General features: G+C 46.4%; 1 protein-coding gene across 1 annotated transcript in view; it reads left to right on the forward strand.

Annotated features, from left to right (window-relative positions):
• Nucleotides 1-781: 781 nt before the first annotated feature.
• The window catches only part of FRMD4A (FERM domain containing 4A), a 608,938-nt gene continuing 588,904 nt past the window's right edge, over nucleotides 782-20,815 (forward strand). Inside the window, exon 1 of the mRNA XM_033958473.1 lies at nucleotides 782-841. Coding sequence (XP_033814364.1) covers nucleotides 797-841 — 45 coding nt within the window. The 5' untranslated portion in view covers nucleotides 782-796. The remainder of the gene's footprint in view (nucleotides 842-20,815) is intronic.

The following is a 20,815-nucleotide window of genomic DNA, read 5'->3' on the forward strand; positions in this document are numbered from 1 at the left end:
AAATGTGGCCCTGCAAAGGGTTTGAGTGTGAGACCACTGGTGTAAAGGGACAACTGAAGTGCCCCATGGAACACACCTGAATTCTAGTATTCTACAAGCTTCCTGCAGAAGTTGGAACCATGCCCGTGACCCCCCCCCCCCCACTTTGCAGTTTGCATTCAAGTATTTCTGTGTTTCCTTCAGAAAAGCGCGAACTTCTGCTCTTCTTGGCTTGCACCATTGTTCTTCCGCTCAGCGCGCATAAACGTACGCGTCCAAGTTCGCCTAGCGCTGCGTGCAAATGGATGGTAAATCCCCTCTCGCTGCCTGTGTAGTGGGAAAGCTTTTCTCCTTTTCGATTGATCCCCCCCCCCCCCTCTTGCGAAGGTCCCTCCTTTCGAGACTGTCTCGGACCGAAGCGGATTTCTGGCTGGCTGAGCCGTGTGAGTTGAAGGATTTGCAAACTGAACGAGTCGTCGTCTGTTGCCATCAGGGGAGAGGTAGTGACTTAGGCGCTTAGGGGATCCCTAGGCGGCAGCCTGTGCAAGGTATCTGATCTCGTTCTCAGCTTCTTGGATTTCTTGGCATGGGAAAGCCTTGAGCTGCTTAATAAAAGCTCTTGCAGATGTTTCTTTGCTCACAACTGCTGCATTTCTGGGTTCTGGTAGATGCTGGACTTTGCAGGGGGGGGGGGGGGGCTGGTCTGTTTTCTTTTCTCAGGCAGTCCTAGGGGCCTGCAAAATGCAGCTTCTGCTTTTCACCTCTGTTTCTGGGGACTTGTTGCAGGTGCAGGGACTGATTTTCTGAGGGGAGGAGAATGGCCGGGCAGCGAGTCCCTGAGTGTGCCCTCAGCTTGCTCTTGGTGAGTATTTGCTTTCTAAAGGGGGCGGGGGGGGGGGGGGGGAGGGTACAGTGCCAGCCTAAAATCCTTGCACTTGTGATCTGGATGTGTAACAAGCAATAACGGTGATGACAAATGAAGCGCTATTAATACAATGGGATTAAAAACTCATTAAATAATACATGCATGCAGTTATTGAAAAGCTGATGGTCTTTTAATTCCTGCTTATGAGCTTTTTGTGTGAGAATATGGTATAGAATCTGGAGTTGGATTGAAGATATTCAAATTGTAATCATCGCTCTCTTTTTATGCATATATTTTTCTTGACATATAGAGGCATATGGATTTGTTTGGGATCTGTATGAGACGGGGAGGGAAGGGTTAGAAACATAGAAAGATGACGGCAGATAAGGGCTTTGGCCCATCAAGTCTGCCCATGCCATTGACCCCCTTTTAAGTCTACTGGCCCCCTTAAGTCAGATCATACAGCTACTCTACTGACCTGCTCTATTAAATCTATATCCGAGCGACCCTATTCATTGGTATGACTCTCGCAGTGATCCCACATAGGTATCCCATTTATGCTTGAAGTCTGGGATACTGCGGGCCTCGATCACCTGTACTGGAAGCTTGTTCCAATGCTCTATCACTCGTTCCGTGAAGAAGTACTTCCTGACGTCTCCACGAAACTTCCCTCCCCTGAGTTTGAGCGGATGTCCTCTTGTGTTCGAGGGTCCTTTGAGAAGAAAGATATCATCTTCCACCTCGACCCGTCCCGTGATGTACTTAAATGTCTCAATCATGTCTCCCCTCTCCCTACGCTCCTCGGGAGTATAGAGCTGCAATTTGTTCAGTCGTTCTTCGTACGAGAGACCCTGTTATGTGTGTGGAGTGGAACTGTGTAGGGGGTGACTGTAGAGCGGGCAGCATAGGGTTGTGAAGAGAGAAATGGGGCGAGAATCGTGAGCATGTTTGGGTTTCTTGGTGTTTATCATTTCTTAAAATCTGATATACTGCCTTAGTTGCAGCACAATTCAAGGCGATTTACAATAGAATACTTGGAAAAAGAAAAAGAACACCATTAAATACAGGAAAGTACACTAGTTTCATACAAAGAAATAAAACCCATAGAAACATGAAACATGACGGTAGATAAAGGCCAAATGGCCCATCCAGTCTGCCCATCCACAGTAACCATTATGTCTTTCTCCAAGAGATCCCACTGCCTATCCCAGGCCCTCTTGAATTCAGACACAGTCTCTGTTATAGAAACATGACGGCAGATAAAGGCCAAATGGCCCATCCAGTCTGCCCATCCGCAGTAACCATTATCTCTTCCTCTCTCCGAGAGATCCCACGTGCCTATCCCAGGCCCTCTTGAATTCAGACACAGTCTCTGTTATAGAAACATGACGGCAGATAAAGGCCAAATGGCCCATCCAGTCTGTCCATCCGCAGTAACCATTATCTCTTTCTCTCTCCGAGAGATCCCACGTGCCTAATAGAAACATGACAGTAGATAAAGGCCAAATGGCCCATCCAGTCTGCCCATCCGCAGTAACCATTATCTCTTTCTCTCTCCGAGAGATCCCACGTGCCTAATAGAAACATGACAGTAGATAAAGGCCAAATGGCCCATCCAGTCTGCCCATCCGCAGTAACCATTATCTCTTTCTCTCTCCGAGAGATCCCACGTGCCTAATAGAAACATGACAGTAGATAAAGGCCAAATGGCCCATCCAGTCTGCCCATCCGCAGTAACCATTATCTCTTTCTCTCTCCGAGAGATCCCACGTGCCTAATAGAAACATGACAGTAGATAAAAGCCAAATGGCCCATCCAGTCTGCCCATCCGCAGTAACCATTATCTCTTTCTCTCTCCGAGAGATCCCACGTGCCTAATAGAAACATGACAGTAGATAAAGGCCAAATGGCCCATCCAGTCTGCCCATCCACAGTAACCATTATCTCTTTCTCTCTCCGAGAGATCCCACGTGCCTAATAGAAACATGACAGTAGATAAAAGCCAAATAGCCCATCCAGTCTGCCCATCCGCAGTAACCATTATCTCTTTCTCTCTCCGAGAGATCCCACGTGCCTAATAGAAACATGACAGTAGATAAAGGCCAAATGGCCCATCCAGTCTGCCCATCCGCAGTAACCATTATCTCTTTCTCTCTCCGAGAGATCCCACCTGCCTTCCCTCTACTGAAGTTTTATTGGCCTGCTAAGGTCTTCCTTGCTCAAGATTGCACCTTGTTGGCGTTTCTGTTATTGAAAAAGGCTCATAACAACTTTTTCTTGGGGGAGGGACACCTAAATTATGCCAATCGATAGTAGAAATAATGTTTTTAGTTGAGCAAGTTTACGAATAGTTTTGTATGGTCTATGCTTGCTGCTATGTTGTTCATTATGAATGCCAAGGACATTCAATCGGGACAATTAAACCAACACACATATCCCAATCTAACAACCATAGGCTTATGCCTTTATACAATCTCAAGACTCACAAAATGCAAACTAATAACTCCATTCACTCACACCCCCTACACAGTCTCAATCCCCTACATACCAATTCCTTGCACCCATGTCCTGTACACAATCCTAGGACCTCACACACACCAACAAATACTCATCTCCCATACAGGATCTAAGTCCCATGCATAAGCCAACATGTTCATAGATTCATATACTCCCCCCTATATACCATATACAGATCAAAATGTATTTATTTATTTAATTACTTCTATACCACTTCTATCCTAAGTGGTTTTACATTCAGGTACTTTATCATATGGCTCAAACTCTATCTAGTGTACCTGGGGCAAAGAGGGGATTAAGTGGCTTGCCCAGGGTTACAAGGATCAGCGAGGGATTTGAACCCACAACCTCAGGGTGCTGAGGCTATAGCTTTAACCACTGTGCCAGAACAATACAAATTATTGTTTTCTGGACACAATGAAGGAACTTCCTCAATATTGAAGGATCCAATGCACATGTCCAAATACAGATAGATACTCTATACAAACTCAACATACTCCAAAGTAAACTCCAAAGACTCCCTTGTATTCACCAAAATACGGCCGTGAGAATTTTGAATAATGTAACCCCTCTGTTAAAACAGTGACATTGGTTACCTGATCATTCCCGGACACAGTTTAAAATTTTAACCTTGACTTATAAAACATTGCACTCGGGTGTTCCAGATTAATCATTCCATATTCTCCAGCAAGGGCTCTACATTTGCTGTTAGATAATAGGACCCGCGATTCCTCACCCCTCAAAACCAAAATGGGAGAGAACCAAAAACTCGGCTTGCTTTGCACACGCACCATCCCTATGGAATTCTTTACCAGCTAATTTACGTTTGGAACCTTCATATATTCAATTCCGTGCACTTTTGAAGACGTATCTTTTTGAACGTGGTGGAAGCACAGACTGTGTCTAAATTCAACAGGGCCTGGGATAGGCACGTGGGATCTCTCGGAGAGAGAAAGAGATAATGGTTTCTGCGGATGGGCAGACTGGATGGGCCATTTGGCCTTTATCTACCGTCATGTTTCTATTAGGCATGTAGGATCTCTCGCAGAGAGAAAGAGATAATGGTTACTGCGGATGGGCAGACTGGATGGGCCATTTGGCCTTTATCTGCCATCATGTTTCTATGTTTCACTGAGGACCAGTGCTGTACATTTTGACATTTATAGATGATCCCTGCTCAGAAGAGCTTACAATCTAAGTTGTGAGAGGAGTTAGGAGTCAAAAGTATTTCCTGACCTTGCTCCTAAGTCTTCTTTCCTACAGCCTCAACTCTTGACCTCTCGTTCTACCCCTTCCCTATCTCTGAAAAAGACTATTTGTGTATTAATACTTTTTTACATATTTAAATGTCTGTATTATATTCCTTGATCTTTGACTTTTAGTCCACAGTTATGGAGTTGCATCAGAAAAAGGCTTATACATGTTTTTGGAAAATCTCTTTATGGCCTGACTTTTTAGGGGAGTTTCGGAAAGATGAGTCTGGATGACAACGATATTTCTACTGGATGATTACAATTGAAATTGAATGATTTTATGATTGCATTTATTGATTGTATCTCCCCTTGGGCTTTTTGGCGATTCCAGATTCCCAAATGCCAAAGCCAGGCTTCTACCAAGGGCAGATGGAGATGTTATCTGCTCACTCGGGACCCACCATTAGGGCATGTCAGAGAGTTGGCCCCGATAGATCTGACCCCTTCCCTACCACAGGTTAAATCTTCTGAAATGTGTATTAATGATCCTCAAAGAAGTGTCTGAAATGGACGGACCCTTTCATTGCCTTGAACTCTCAGTTCTGTGTATGAGAAATCGATACCCCAGAACTAACAGACTCCACTCTGGTCACTTGAGTTTCATCTTAGAATTTGAAAACAACGAGATGTGTTAAAAGGATCAGTTGTGTGTTTTAAGTTGTAAGGATTTGTTTCTGAATTTACTACTTGAATTGTTTGGTTCAAGTGTATGTTTTTGTTGTATTGTGTTTAGACCTCACATAAGACCCCATAAATGGTAAGCAATGTTTTTAAAGTAACTTAAACCAGCTTTCTTCAACCACCGGTCCACAGAAATTTCCTGCCGGTCCTCAGAGCCAGCACGTGCATCAGGCCCAAAACAGTGTTCTTCAACCGCCGGTCCACGGTGTGATTGACGCGGCGTTATCTTCGAGCCAGCTCCCTCTTCCTCACTGTTTCAGTGCACAAAGCCACGGGCAGTGGCTCCTACGCGCGTCCTGCGCCTGAACTGGAAGCCTTCTCTCCGAAGTTGCAACGTCAGAGGGAAGGCTTCCAGATGAGGCACGGGACGCGCAAGGAGCCGCTGCCCACAGCTTTCTGCACTGCATAAGTGAGGAAAAGGGAGCCGGCCTGAAGATAACACCGGGGATGGCATAAAATGACCAGGCGGTAGTAGGCCAGAATGTAAGGCATAGCATGGAGGGAGGGAGACAACAAAGGTAGGGGGAATGATTTTATTTTTGAATTTAGTGATTGAATTATGTCAATTTTGAGAATTTACATCTGCTGTCAGTGTGCTTTATATAGTTTAATTTTGTGGTTAACCATTATGTGTTTGTTAATAAGATTATATTGTGTATCTGTGAAAAATGAATGGAAAAAATAGTGTTACAATTAGTACTATTATGGGGGCGGGGTCTGGGGTGGAGATTGGGCAGAGATGGGCGGGGTCTGGCCCACGACTTAGCTCAGTGTTCTTCAACCGCCGGTCCACAGAATAATTCTTTTATTTCTGCTGGTCCATAGGTGTAAAAAGGTTGAAAAACATTGACTTACACAACTAAATTTTTATTTAAGTTGCAAAACTTGAGATATTGGATATGGTGATTGGTCTAATGCAGTGGTCTCCAACTCAAACCCTTTACAGGGCCACATTTTGGATTTGTAGGTACTTGGAAGGTCTCAGAAAAAATAGTTAATGTCTTATTAAAGAAATGAGGTAAAACTCTTTCTAGTTTATAAATCTTTCCTTTTGGCTAAGTCTTAATAATAATATTGTCATTTATAGCTAAAGAGACATATTTTACTTTTGTGATTATGATAAACATACCGAGGGCCTCAAAATAGGACCTGGCGGGCTGCGAGTTTGAGACCGCTCCTATAACCTGTCTAGACCTCTAATTAATTAGGATTTGACTGGATACACACCAGTTGTCTCAAACTCAGACCCTTTACAGGGCCACATTTTGGATTTGTAGGTACTTGGAAGGTCTCAGAAAAAAATAGTTAATGTTACGTGGAGATTCCGATAAAGCCGAACTACTGAATGAATACTTCTGCTCAGTCTTCACCTGTGAGGCACCGGGACACGGTCCGCAGTTGAAGGCAACACAAAGCACAGAAGACCCGTTTCAGAATTTTGAGTTCACACCAGGTGAAGTTTACAGTGAACTGGCAAGACTCAAGATGAACAAAGCCATGGGACCAGACAATTTGCACCCAAGAGTGCTCAGAGAATTGAGCGATGTCCTGGCGAAACCGTTGGCTGAGCTATTCAATCTCTCCCTAAGTAAGGGGAAAGTTCCCCTGGACTGGAAATTAGCTAATGTCGTTCCTCTGCATAAAAAGGGTTGCAGGGCAGAGGCTGTGAATTATAGACCGGTGAGTCTCACATCAATAGTGTGCAAACTCATAGAAACACTAATTAAAAGCAAATTGGACACGATCTTGAATGAAGGGAATCTTCGGGATCCCAGTCAGCATGGATTCACCAAGGGTAGGTCCTGCCAATCCAATCTCATCAGCTTCTTTGACTGGGTAACAAGAAAGTTGGACTTGGTAGAGTCTTTGGACGTCGTGTACCTGGACTTCAGTAAAGCTTTTGACAGTGTCCCACACCGCAGGCTGCTAAGCAAGATGGAATCGATGGGGTTAGGAGAGACACTAAATGCATGGGTCAATGATTGGCTGAGTGGCAGACTTCAGAGGGTGGTGGTTAATGGTACCCTCTCTAAAACATCGGAGGTGACCAGTGGAGTGCCGCAGGGCTCGGTCCTGGGTCCACTCCTTTTCAACATATTCATAGTGGATCTGACTCAAGGGCTTCAAGGTAAAATAACACTATTCGCCGATGACGCCAAACTATGTAATATAGTAAGTGAATGCAGTTTACAGAATTATATGGCGCAGGACCTGCTTACATTGGAAAGTTGGTCCTCAACCTGGCAGCTAGGCTTCAATGCTAAGAAAGTAAGGTCATACACCTCGGAAGCGGAAATCCATGCAGGACGTACTTCTTGAACGGAGAAACTTTAACTAGGACTTCAGCAGAACGAGATTTAGGAGTAATCATCAGTGCAGACATGAAAACTGCCAATCAAGTGGAGAAGGCTTCATCTAAGGCAAGGCAGATATTGGGTTGTATCAATAGAAGTTTCGTCAGCCGAAAGCCTGAAGTCATAATGCCATTGTACAGGGCCATGGTGAGACCTCATCTGGAGTACTGTGTGCAATTCTGGAGGCCACATTACAGTAAAGATGTGTGCAGAATTGAATCGGTTCAGCGGACGGCCACCAGGATGTTCTCGGGGCTCAAGGGTCTCTCGTACGAAGAGAGACTGAACAAATTGCAGCTCTACACTCTTGAGGAACGTAGGGACAGGGGAGACATGATCGAAACATTTAAGTACCTCACGGGACGTGTCGAAGTGGAAGATGATATTTTCTTTCTCAAGGGACCCTCGGCCACAAGAGGGCACCCGCTCAAACTCAGGGGCGGAAAATTTCATGGCGACACCAGAAAGTATTTCTTCACAGAGAGAGTGGTTGATCATTGGAACAAGCTTCCAGTGCAGGTGATGGAGGCAGACAGCGTGCCAGACTTTAAGAAGAAATGGGATACCCATGTGGGATCCCTACGAGGGTCAAGATAAGGAAATTGGGTCATTAGGGCATAGACAGGGGGTGGGTAAGCAGAGTGGGCAGACTTGATGGGCTGTAGCCCTTTTCTGCCGTCATCTTCTATGTTTCTATGTTTCTATGTCTTATTAAAGAAATGACAATTTTGCATAAGGTAAAACTCTTTCTAGTTTATAAATCTTTCCTTTTGGCTAAGTCTTAATAATAATATTGGCATTTATAGCTAAAGAGACATATGAGCAAGAAACTGTTTTATTTTACTTTTGTGATTATAATAAACATAGCGAGGGCCTCAAAATAGGACCTGGCGGGCCGCATGTGGCCCCTGCGCCCTGAATTTGAGAGCACTGGTCTAATGGATGTTTTAATCTGTTAGTGTAGGGGGTTTATAGAGATGCATTTTGAAATTCTTCCTAGGAAGATCAGCCATGCAAAGTTACAGATGTTGTACCAGTTTTCTTGAAATGCAACTGTGCACCCATGGCGTAGGAGGCCCCCCCACTCCTTCTCACCCCCCCCATTCCACACTTGTGCTATCCCACCCCACTCCTGTGCCTCTAAGTCTTTGCCAGTGCGAGTGGCTTCGGCAGCATGCTCCTCGCACCGGCATTGTATTTCCCTCTGATGTCATTTCCTGGCCCCGTGACCCGGAAGTGATTCAAAGGGGAAACAGGCTGGCAATGGGCCGAAGTTGCTTGCCTAGCGAAGATAATACAGAGAAACGGGGGGGAGGGGAGGGATGGTGCGAGCGGAGCAGGGTGGAGAGGTGCCAGCGCCACTGTACCTGACAATGTAAATCCAGTTTCAGTGGAATGTCCCCCAAACTAAAGCACTGCTCTTTGCTATTCTGTGTGAAATAGCATCCCTAATAAAGAATGGATCTTCTAATAAAGAGGCTTGAAATGAAACTGATTCACAGAGAATTGCCTGCAGACCCCCCTCCCCAGTGGTGGGAGGAGAAAGCGTGTTGCTAGTTTAGGAGCTGGTCGATCAGGTTTCTGGCTCATGGGATATATTACAATAAAGAATGAGGTCATTCTAATTAACCGAGAAGCTCTCTCAATGGCAACCTGTCCTGAGTGCCTTGTGTTATAAATTAATCCCCCCCCCCCCCCCGGATTCCAGGCTCGAAGTGATGCCCGCAGTGTGTTCTTGGGTTTCCACGCACCTGTCATCAGTTTTGATAGGTTTCCTCTGTAGTGTTGGTTATAGTCACAACCCATGGTTTATTGCAATAGTTACGTATTAAATATTAATTTGCATATTACTCAAAAAAATTAATTGGTCAATATTCAGCCTGCGCTGGTGAGCGGGTTTCAAACGACTTCCAGCTGCACGTTCAGTGCTTGGACATGGCATCCGATATTTAGGTATGACCTCCAACCCAGAAGGTGACCGGGCACCATCCAATATTCAGACTAGTGCCCGGTTACCGTAACTGGCTAGGGCAGCTCACAAAGTAGCTGCTTTCAGCAGAGACATTCAGGGCATGCTCTAGTTCAGGGATGCCCACACTTTTTTGAGGTAGTGGCCCCGGCTTCAGGCACCCAGAGGTGCGCGGATGTTGCCGTGATGACATCATACTTATGCGTGACATCATCACGTGTGTGCAGAGGCCCTCCAGATGGGCCCTGAGACGCCAGTATGGGGTGCCAGCAGGGAAGAGGTACAGAGAGAAGGAGCGGCACTACAGCAGTGCTTCTCAGCTACTTCAAGCTAAGTACCCCCTAAGTCTAACAAGTCGAACAAGAGGTCATGGACTGAAACTGAGGGGCGGCAGACTCAGGACTAATGTCAGGAAGTTCTGCTTCACACAGCGAGTGGTGGACGCTTGGAATGCTCTCCCGGAGGAGGTTGTGACAGAGACCACCATTCTGGGATTCAAGGGCAAGTTGGATGCACACCTTCTTGCAAATCACATTGAGGGATACGGGTGAACAAGGTGTCCATCAGGGAACACCTAGCTTAGCCTCCGTGTGTGCTGGTCGCCGGACAAGATGGACCTAAGGTTTGATCCGGTGAAGGCATTTCTTATGTTCTTATGTACCCCAACCACAGACCTCCCTAGGCCCAGATCCCATCCCCTTTACTAATTGTAATGCATTTTTTCCATATACATACAATATACACAGCAGATATAAATTCCCAGCTGACACATTTCAATCGCTATGTTGAAAATAAAATCATTTTACCTACCAGTGATCCTCTGCAGGCTGCTGTAATTAGCTTTAAAGGTGAGACCGGTAGGCCAGGGGGGAAGCCGGAAGAACCTAGAGAGAAGGGCCTTTGGCGAATCGGGCAGCGCTGGCGCTGTACCGCATAGGGAAGTCAGCTGGCAGGCGCTTCTCTTCCTCCTCAGTGTGCCGCGGCACACTTGGAATCTCAGGAGGCCCATGGGTTTGAGATAGACTGCTCTAGTTAAATGCCACTGACTAAATAGCACCACGCCCCCCTCCCCTCCCCCCACCTCACCAAGCTAATTAAACAGCCCGGAGCCTCTGGCATTTATTGTGTATTTGTTTGCAGTGGCATAGTTAAGAGGGGGGTGCCAGCACTTGTCCTCCTCACCTTCCCCACTACCGCATGTGCACGCTGCTTTCCTTCCCTGTACCTTTTTGATGTGCATCCCCAACCCGCTGCTTGTGCCAGCCCTTCCTCTGATGTCACTTCCTGGACCCGCACCAAGGAAGTGACATCAGAGGAAGAGCCGATGCTGGCGTGAGCAGCAGGTTGGGGTTGCTGCTCGTGTCGTGAACGTTAAAGAAGGGGGAGGGGAACCTTCGCTACGCCGCTGCCTCTTTGATTCCATTTTGGGGAGGAGGTTAAAGACCCAGTGAGAGAGCTGGGGGAGGGGACAGGAAAGGAGACCTTGTAGGGATATTTCAAGGAAGAGATAAAGAAAGATAGGGGGAAGGAGGGAGGGAGGAGGAGGAAGGGGAATTAAGGGAGAAGAAATAAGCTTCAAGTTTTTATTACAATTTTGATTAATTGCCTATCATGGCTTCTAGGTGATGTACATTAAAACAGGGGGAAGACATAAAATCTTCTGCGGTGGCAAAAAGGGCAAACAGAATGCTAGGAATGATAAAGAAGGGGATCACGAACAGATCAGAGAAGGTTATCATGCCGCTGTACCGGGCCATGGTAAGTCCCCACCTGGAATACTGCGTCCAGCACTGGTCGCCGTACATGAAGAAGGACATGGTACTACTCGAAAGGGTCCAGAGGAGAGCGACTAAAATGGTTAAGGGGCTGGAGGAGTTGCCGTACAGTGAGAGATTAGAGAAACTGGGCCTCTTCTCCCTTGAAAAGAGGAGATTGAGAGGGGACATGATCGAAACATTCAAGGTACTGAAGGGAATAGACTTAGTAGATAAGGACAGGTTGTTCACCCTCTCCAAGGTAGAGAGAACGAGAGGGCACTCTCTAAAGTTAAAAGGGGATAGATTTTGTACGAAAGTAAGGAAGTTCTTCTTCACCCAGAGAGTGGTAGAAAACTGGAACACTCTTCCGGAGGCTGTTATAAGGGAAAACACCCTCCAGGGATTCAAGACAAAGTTGGACAAGTTCCTGCTAGACCAGAACGTACGCAGGTAAGGCTAGTCTCAATTAGGGCACTGGTCTTTGACCTAAGGGCCGCCGCGGGAGTGGACTGCTGGGCACGATGGACCACTGGTCTGACCCAGCAACAACATATAACACATTTTGAAGGAGACAAGGGTGGACTTACTGAATACATTAATTTTCTTTTTTTTCAAATTTTATCATGAACCACAGCCAGAATCACATGCCTGAGATGCGATTTTCACAGTACCAGCACCTCCGGAGCAGTCGGTGATTTTTGCTCGCCAAAAATTGGCACCGTGCTTGGGGAATCGCACGGCAATGACAGAGAATCGCCCGGAATGCTCCTTTGAATAGATGAGCCCAATTTAATATTAACGTCCTTGTTGCACTACATTTGCGTGGCAGAGTTTGGAGACGGCTAGAAAGCTGGGAAAAGACCGCGGGGAGCCGTTTTGATAATTGGCCTCTAAACTAAATGCATGCTAAACCAGCTGGAACAGGTTTAGCGACCATTGTTAAGGGCACGGTCAGTCCCATGTTACTTGGGGTCCATCCGCCCTCGTGATTAGGCCACTGTTCACCTTCCAACTAAAATGATTAGGTCAGATCATTTTTTTGGATGACAAGTCCAAAACCACTCTGCAAGAAAACATACAGAGATAACATGCAAGGAATAATATACCACAAATAGGCAGCCAGGAGGAATTTTTCAAATGGTAAGTGCCCCCCTCCACACCCTGCAACACCACCCCAACCTCCCCCCACACAGAACCTCCCCCCAAAATAAACAAACAGAGACACCCCCCCATCAAACACAATAAGGCGGAACAGGCCAAGAACAATGCTCTCTCCCCCCCTCCCAAGATCCAATAGTAAGAACATAAGAAGTTGCCTCCGCTGGGGCAGACCATAGGTCCATCCTGCCCAGCGGTCCGCTCCCGCGGCGGCCCATCAGGCCCACTGCCTGAACAGTGGTCTCTGACTAATTTTACAAATTACCTCTAATCCTATCCCTATAACCTTACCTCTACTCCTATCTGTACCCCTCAATCCCTTTGTCCTCTAGGTACCTGTCCAGACCTTCTTTGAAGCCCTGTAGCGTACTTCTGCCTATCACAGCCTCCGGCAGCGCGTTCCATGTATCCACCACCCTCTGGGTGAAAAAGAACTTCCTGGCGTTTGTTCTAAACCTTCCCCCTTTCAATTTCTCCGAGTGCCCCCTTGTACTTGTGGTTCCCCTTAGTTTGAAAAATCTGTCCCTGTCCACTTTTTTATGCCCTTCATGATCTTGAAGGTTTCTATCATGTCTCCTCTGAGTCGTCGCTTTTCCAGGGAGAAAAGCCCCAGCTTTTTCAGTCTGTCAGTATATGAGAGGTCCCCCATACCCTTTATTAGCTTAGTTGCTCTTCTCTGGACTCTCTCAAGTACAGCCCCATCCCCCCAGATAGAAAGAAACCAGCAGGCATACTCGTCAGCGAGCTGTACTCTGATACTCTCTGACAATCAACGAGCGAAGACCCCCCCATTCCCCCCATGAAAGAAACCCAACCGCCCCCCCCCACCAATGGTTCCTCCTCTTGGAATCCAGCCCCTCTGTAATGAAACCAAGCAGTTCCACAACCATACCTACTGCACTACACCCCCCCCCCCCCCCTACAACTAGACCCTGGTAAGTATCCAAGAGTGAGAAGAGAAAGAAGAAAGAAAGAAAAGGAGAGAAAAAAAAAAATTAAAATGAATTCAAAACTAAGCTCCGAGCTTTAGGAGACAAAATCTGTATATAGGCATCCCAAATCTGCAAAAAAATCCGCTTACGTTTAAAAGTGAGACGAGCATGCCTTTGCTCCAGTAACAGCAGCCCATGGAAACGATTACGCCAGGCCCAAAAAGCAGGTGTGGTCTCCAACATCCAAACAGCAAGAATTATTTTCTTTCCCAGCACACCAGCCTTCCGCAGCAGCATCCGATGCCCCCTGTTGGAGACACGAAAAGACTCGTAACGATCCAGTAGTAAGTCAACAGAGGACAGCGGTAAGGACTGGCCAAAGAGCCTTTCCAAAAAACGAAGAATAGCCCTCCAAAATGCCTTAACCTTTGGGCAAGCCCAAAAAGCGTGGAAAAAGGAATTAACCCCCTGATGACACTTAGGGCATAGCGGAGTAGGAACCCCACCTGCCTTGTGAACTTGCTCCTGGGAAAAATATGCTCTATGAAGCACCCGGAACTGGAACTCCCTAAGTTCAGCACTAAGAGAAATCCCTGAGATACGATTAATGAGAGAAGAAAAATCCAGGGAGTCCACAGACACCCATTTCTGGCCCAGCATCCCATATGACCTAAGAGGGCTCAATACATTCAAAGCACCATGCAACGCAGACACCGACACCCCATCCTCTGAAAGTACAAATTTTATGACTCAGACAAAACTGCAGACCAGTTAACGATAAGGAACCCACATAACGGGGGATCTGCTTATAAGCAAAAATACCCCCCAGACCAGAGTGGTACAAGTCAGGAAAGGACACCCAAGGTTTAATTCTACCCTCTCCATCTAGGGGATGTTCAAGAAGGAGCAACCCCTTCCGAGTGCAAAATTAGGGTTATCAAGACCAGGAAGAAATGAGTCAGTCTCCAAAGGTGCCACAGTCCTCAAAACACTCTCTTGCAGCAGTGACCCAAAGCAGCCGCTCTCGGGCTTCGTTAGTGGAACCAAAACAGCAGTTTAAAAAGTCTCTCTCATCAAAACCAAAAATCAAACATCCAAAGAACATAAAAGCTTGCCTAACTGGCAGTTTATTACAAAAAGCTCCCCAAATATGAAAATAAACTCTGCAGCCCTCCCTCCTACGATCCTAGAACCAAGCTGCTTACAAGGATTCTAAGGGAGAGCTGCACGTAATCCTCAGAGCTGTGATTTTTATAAAGAGTTCAAGGGGCTACCCCTACTCCTTCCCATCCGGACCTCCCACTCCTGGCTTTCCAGCGTGCCCAATGAAACACACAGCCTTCTGGGACCTGGAGTTCTAGAACTCTGATCACCCTAGCTATCAGGGTGTCATAGTATGCAGCGCTGTACATGTAACATGTAATAAGACGGTCCCGGCTCAGAAGAACTTACAGTCTAATATGGACAGACAGACGGGCATACGGTGGTAGGGGAGTTTCTTGCAGAGAGAATGAAAGGATGGACTTGGGTGTCTTATGGTGAGTGGGAGTTAGGAGTTGAAAGGACGAGAAGATAGTGGAATAATTACTGGACTTGTCTTTGTGCAGGGAGGAACAAAGCCGGAAGCGGCACATTTGTTTCCATGTCATTTCTAGGATGCATTTGTCACCTAAGGCTTTGGTGGCAGGTGATGATCATTCGATACGTCCAGACTTCCCCGTTTGCTTCCTGACGCAACGCAAAAGTTCCGAGTGGATCTCTCGCGTCTTCTGCTCTGGATTTTTCTCTACCAGAGTCCCCTCCCTGTATCCACTGCCTATATCTATTCTTAAGTGTCCCTTTGGTAAGTCGGTGCATGTGCAAGTGGGCCTAATATTTCAGGAGCACAATTAAAGTGCCATCTGCTTCCGAGATGCAGCAGATGGATAATTGATAAGCACTCAGTTCTGCCAAAGTGGAAGAATAATTGTTTGCACAGTACCATTTTAAATACCCAGGTGAGAACTTCCAAAGTCCATGTGTCCCTTATTAGCAAAATAAGAGTTTTCCAGTGACTCCGCTGAGGCCGATGTAAAGACACCCTGAATTAAAAGCACAGCAGTCGGTCATTCACTATACTGCGTGAGCAGTTCAACGTGGCTTTAGGTGCACGCTACGTGGATTGCGCCGTAACTGCTATGTAGTAACATAGGTAGTAAATGAACGATCTATCTGGTCCGCCCAGCAAGGCAGCCAGAACCACATCTGCTACTCTGTGTGGGTAATGGACATCGCAATTTATCACCATACCAACCACATATACGAGGGGCTACTGAAAAGTTCTTAGCCCAACCGACAAAGTTGGACCAGTCTCCATCAAAGGATGTACACTTAGTCCAGTGATTTTCCACTTTTTTTGTTATGTTGAAAGAATATGGAACAAAAAAAAGTAGAAAATTGCTTGTCTAAGTGTATGGTAGAGAATGACACGAGGACAAATTTTTCTCTGTCCCAGCAGGACTCATTTTCCCATCCTCGCAAATTATTTTCCTGTCCCTGCCCCATTTTGGCAAGCTCCGTCCTCATCTGCACAAGCCTCAAACGCTTTAAAATCCTAAGTAGCAACATTCTAGAGCTCAGATTGTGATGTCATAATGCCTCATTCCACCAATGCCTAAGCTCCGTCCTCATCTGCACAAGCCTCAAACACTTTAACATCCTAAGTAGCAACATTCTAGAGCTCAGATTGTGATGTCATAATGCCTCATTCCACCAATGCCTAAGCTCCGTCCTCATCTGCACAAGGCTCAAATCCTTTAACATCCTAAGAAGCAACATTATAGAGCTCAGATTGTGATGTCATAATGCCTAAGCTCCGTCTTCATCTGCACGAGCCTCGAACATTTTAAAATCATAAGTGTTTGAAGCTTGTGCAGTTAAGGCAGAGCTTACAGGAATGGGACAGGGACAACGACAAAAGTTGCGGGGACGGGGAAATTGAGTTGTCCTCGTGTCATTATCTAGTGTATAGTCCTTGATGGAGACTGCCCCATAGTCTTGACACAAAAGACCACAACATCAGATCAATAGCCCAAGAAAGGCCTTTTATTATTATGGCTGCAGCAAAGTCACCTTCATGATCAGTTAGTCCACCAGTTGTACTATTTCACTTGCTAAAATCTCCTGCCCCTTTGAGATACATAGCAAATGCTATGAATGTGATATAGACTATGCAGACTTGATCCCGATCTGTCTTTACCATTTCTAGGACACAGATTGTAGCACTCTGGCCTTCCTTTACCATTGGTGAGGCTCCATTTGGAATTTTGTGTTCAGTTTTGGAGGCTGTATCTCACTAAAGGACATCAAAAAACTGGAGGTAGTTCAGAGGAAGGCAATATAAATGACTTGGGCTTTGTGCAAAAAGATGTTTGAGAAGAGACTTGAAGACCTGAATATGTGTGACCATGCCATGGTCTGTCATTCATTGTTCTACCACATCAAGGTGCACCGATTGCCTCAAGTATAAAAACTTAAAGAGCCCACTAGGGACAGAGAAGGAAAGATGAGAGAAAAAGGGGACACTGGAAGGAAGGGGGGGAGAGGGAGAGAGAAGGGGACAAGAGAAATGGAAGGATGAGGAGAGAAAAAAGGGACTTTGGATGGAAAAGGGCGAAAGGGGAGACGCTGGATGGAAGGTTGGTGGGGTGAGAGATGGGGGGACATGAGAAATGAAAGGATAAGAAGAGAAAAAGGGGACCTTGGATGGAAAAGAGGGAGAGGGGAGATGCTGGATGGAAAGATGGTGGAGCAAGAGATGAGAGGGACATGAGAAACGGAAGGATGAGGAGAGAAAAAGGGGACCTTGGATGGAAAAGGGGGAGAGGGGAGATTCTGGATGGAAGGATGGGGAGAGAGCATGCTAAATAGAAGGGTAAGGAGAGAAAAAGGGGAAATGTTAGATAGAAAAGGCATAGAGAGATGCTGGATGGAAGGCTGGGGAGAGTCAGAGGGGAAATGCTGGATGGAAGTGAGGAGAGACCTGAGAGAGAGGGGGTGATGCACTGGATGGGAGAGAAAGAGGGGAAGACACACAGTATGCAAGTAGGAACAGAGAGAGGATAAGAGTTAGTATGAGGGTTAAGGGCGGGGCTAAGGGCGGGACCATATGTTCTCATTTTTTTGTCTTCACAAATATGATAACTCTAGGCTAAGTAGATGCAGGGTGCAGGGGAGATGGAGAGAGAGGAGGGTGCAGCTTCAGGTGGCCCCTACCATTGGGCAGCCCTGGGTATTTTACGAGGGGATGCTGAAAAGTTCTCAGTCCAGCTAGCCAACTTCCTAAATTCTGAGCGTTATTTTGCCACTGTAGCTGAAAAGAGTGTGATCTTATTTCGTTAAGTGTCAATTCACAGAAACAAAATTCTGTTTCAGATCATTGATTGAACCATATCCACGTCATTCTCTTCTTGGGCTGAGAACTTTTTCAGTGGCCCCTGGTATTGTGATGTCATAATGCCTCATTCCACCAATGCCTAAGAGCCAACCTCACCGGTGATGTCACAATGGCTTCATTGTCTGATACTTGGCTCACATAAGAACAGCCAAACTAGGTCAGACCAATGGTCCTTCCAGCCCAGTATCCAGGTTACACGTACCTGGCAGAATCCCAAATAGTGCAAGGGGGTGCTGAAAACTTCTGAGCCCAACCAACCAACTTCCTAAATTCTGAGCGTTATTTTGCCACTGTAGCTGAAAAGAGTGTGATCTTATTTCGTTAAGTGTCAATTCACAGAAACAAAATTCTGTTTCAGATCATTGATTGAACCATATCCACGTCATTCTCTTCTTGGGCTGAGAACTTTTTCAGTGGCCCCTGGTATTGTGATGTCATAATGCCTCATTCCACCAATGCCTAAGAGCCAACCTCACCGGTGATGTCACAATGGCTTCACTGTCTGATACTTGGCTCACATAAGAACAGCCAAACTAGGTGAGACCAATGGTCCTTCTAGCCCAGTATCCAGGTTACACGTACCTGGCAGAATCCCAAATAGTGCAAGGGGGTGCTGAAAACTTCTGAGCCCAACCAACCAACTTCCTAAATTCTGAGCGTTATGTTGTCATTGTGGCTGAAAAGAGTGTGATCTTATTTCGTTAAGTGTCAATGCACAGAAACAAAATTCTGTTTCAGATCATTGATTGAACCCTATCCACGCCATTCCCTTCTTGGTTGGGCTGAGACTTTTCAGCACCCCCTGCTTGTTCGGTGGTAGCTACACCAGCAATTTGTCTGAAAATACATGAGTTGAATCCAAATTGGGTCTAATCTGTGGACTAGGACCATATGTTAGCAAAAAGAATAAATCTGGAATTCAGTTACACTGTGGTGTGGAGGTGGGACGCTCCTCGGTGCAGCCTAACCGAAAACCCCTGCATTACCTTAGCGTGATTTGCATTTCATCTCATTACCATATGAGGCTGAACTGTTCGAGGACTCCAGTGACCTGTGCGGATTCGCATTCTGCCGCCCCACCAGCATTGATCATGAATGATAATCTAAGACCTGCATTCTGAACACTTCAGCAGGAGAACATCTGGCCTGCAAGACGCCCTTCACTGGGAAATCTGCTTCCCTAATATTATCATTAAAATAAATGAGAATTTTATATATGACATATGCAAACTGCCGTACTGTGTGCGATATTATTATTCTGCTGCGTTGAGAATCTGCATCGAGAAGGGCAAAGGCGCCGTTTTGTTCCTACGTACAGCCCACGTGCCACACAGACACCCTGAGCAGCTGCTTTTCCTAAACGGGCGGCTCCTAGCATTGCCAGCCCCATTTGAACTGAATAGACATTTGGAAAATAGACCACAAGAGCTTATTTCATTTTATATTTATTTATTTACTAGTTTTTAAGCCTGTTACATTAACGGGTGCAAGGATAGATGTGTCTGTCTCTTTTTTCTTTGCCTCTCTCTCTTTGGCCGCTGTCTGTCTCTCTGGCATTCTTTCTGTCTGTGTCTCTCCCTGGCCCTCTGTCTGTCTTTCTTTCTCTCTCCTTGGCCGCTGTCTGTCTGTCTTTTTTTCTTTGTCTCTCTCTCATTGGCCACTGTCTGATTTTTTTCTTTGTCTCTCTCTCTTTGGCTGTTGTCTGTCTGTCTTTCTCTCTGGCCCCCTGTCTGTTTGTCATTCTTTCTGTCTGTGTCTCTCCCTGGCCCCCTGTCTGTCTTTTTTCCTTTGTCTCTCTCTCTTTGGCCGCTGTCTGTCTCTCTGGCATTCTTTCTGTCTGTGTCTCTCCCTGGCCCTCTGTCTGTCTTTCTTTCTCTCTCCTTGGCCGCTGTCTGTCTGTCTGTCTTTTTTTCTTTGTCTCTCTCTCATTGGCCACTGTCTGATTTTTTTCTTTGTCTCTCTCTCTTTGGCTGTTGTCTGTCTGTCTTTCTCTCTGGTCCCCTGTCTGTTTGTCATTCTTTCTGTCTGTGTCTCTCCCTGGCCCCCTGTCTGTCTTTTTTCCTTTGTCTCTCTCTCTTTGGCCATTGTCTGTCTTTCTGTCTGTCTCTCTGGCCCCTTGTCTGTCTTTCTTTCTGTTTGTCTCTCTGTCTCTCACCCTGGCCACCTGCCTGCCTATCTCTCTCTGTTGCGCAATGCCTGCCTGTCTCTCCGTGGCCCCCTTCTGTCTCCCCCCCCCTCAAGCAGACCAAGATTGCTGCTTGTCCCCCTGCACACCTCTCCCCCCAAAGCAGCCCCCTTTCCCTCTCCCCCTTCACTTCCCTGTGCAGCAGTAGCAGCTGGACGCCTCGCAGCACCCGCAACCTGTCCGCTTCGTCCAGGCTGAAGGACACCCTCCTGCCGTTGCTCTCGGCGTCGCTCAAACCACTGCATGCGCCACAAGCTGACGCATGCACCACAAATCGAACATGGCCACGGAGTCACAAATCACAGTGGCAGGGATCACGGAATCGTAAGTGTGCATGCAAGCTTAGGGTTTTCTTATAGAGGATGCTTTTTGCTTCCAGCTCGAGCAGAATCGACCTCTGTTAGGTTTTGGCACCAAAAGGCCACATTCACAGCTATCTAAGAGTTCCCACTGGTTTTATGTCCCAACCAATGGTCGCTCTATAGACTGGCCTGGTGCGTGCAAATGTTTTCTCATAATTAAGTTCTAAAAACCAACAATTTTCCAGATTTGTAAGTATTTTTGTGAGCGACCATGTAAAATCTGCATGAGCGAGTGCTCAGCTTAGAGGGACCATGGCTCGCAACTCTCTGTCGTGACCATCTTCTATCAGGCACAGTGACCAAAAGAAAGAGCCAGAGTTCAAATCTAGGCAAGCCAAAGTTTATTGGTCAAAACAAGTTGAAGCTGG

Source organism: Geotrypetes seraphini, chromosome 9, assembly GCF_902459505.1.
Source record: "Geotrypetes seraphini chromosome 9, aGeoSer1.1, whole genome shotgun sequence".
In the NCBI taxonomy this organism is placed as follows: domain Eukaryota; kingdom Metazoa; phylum Chordata; class Amphibia; order Gymnophiona; family Dermophiidae; genus Geotrypetes; species Geotrypetes seraphini.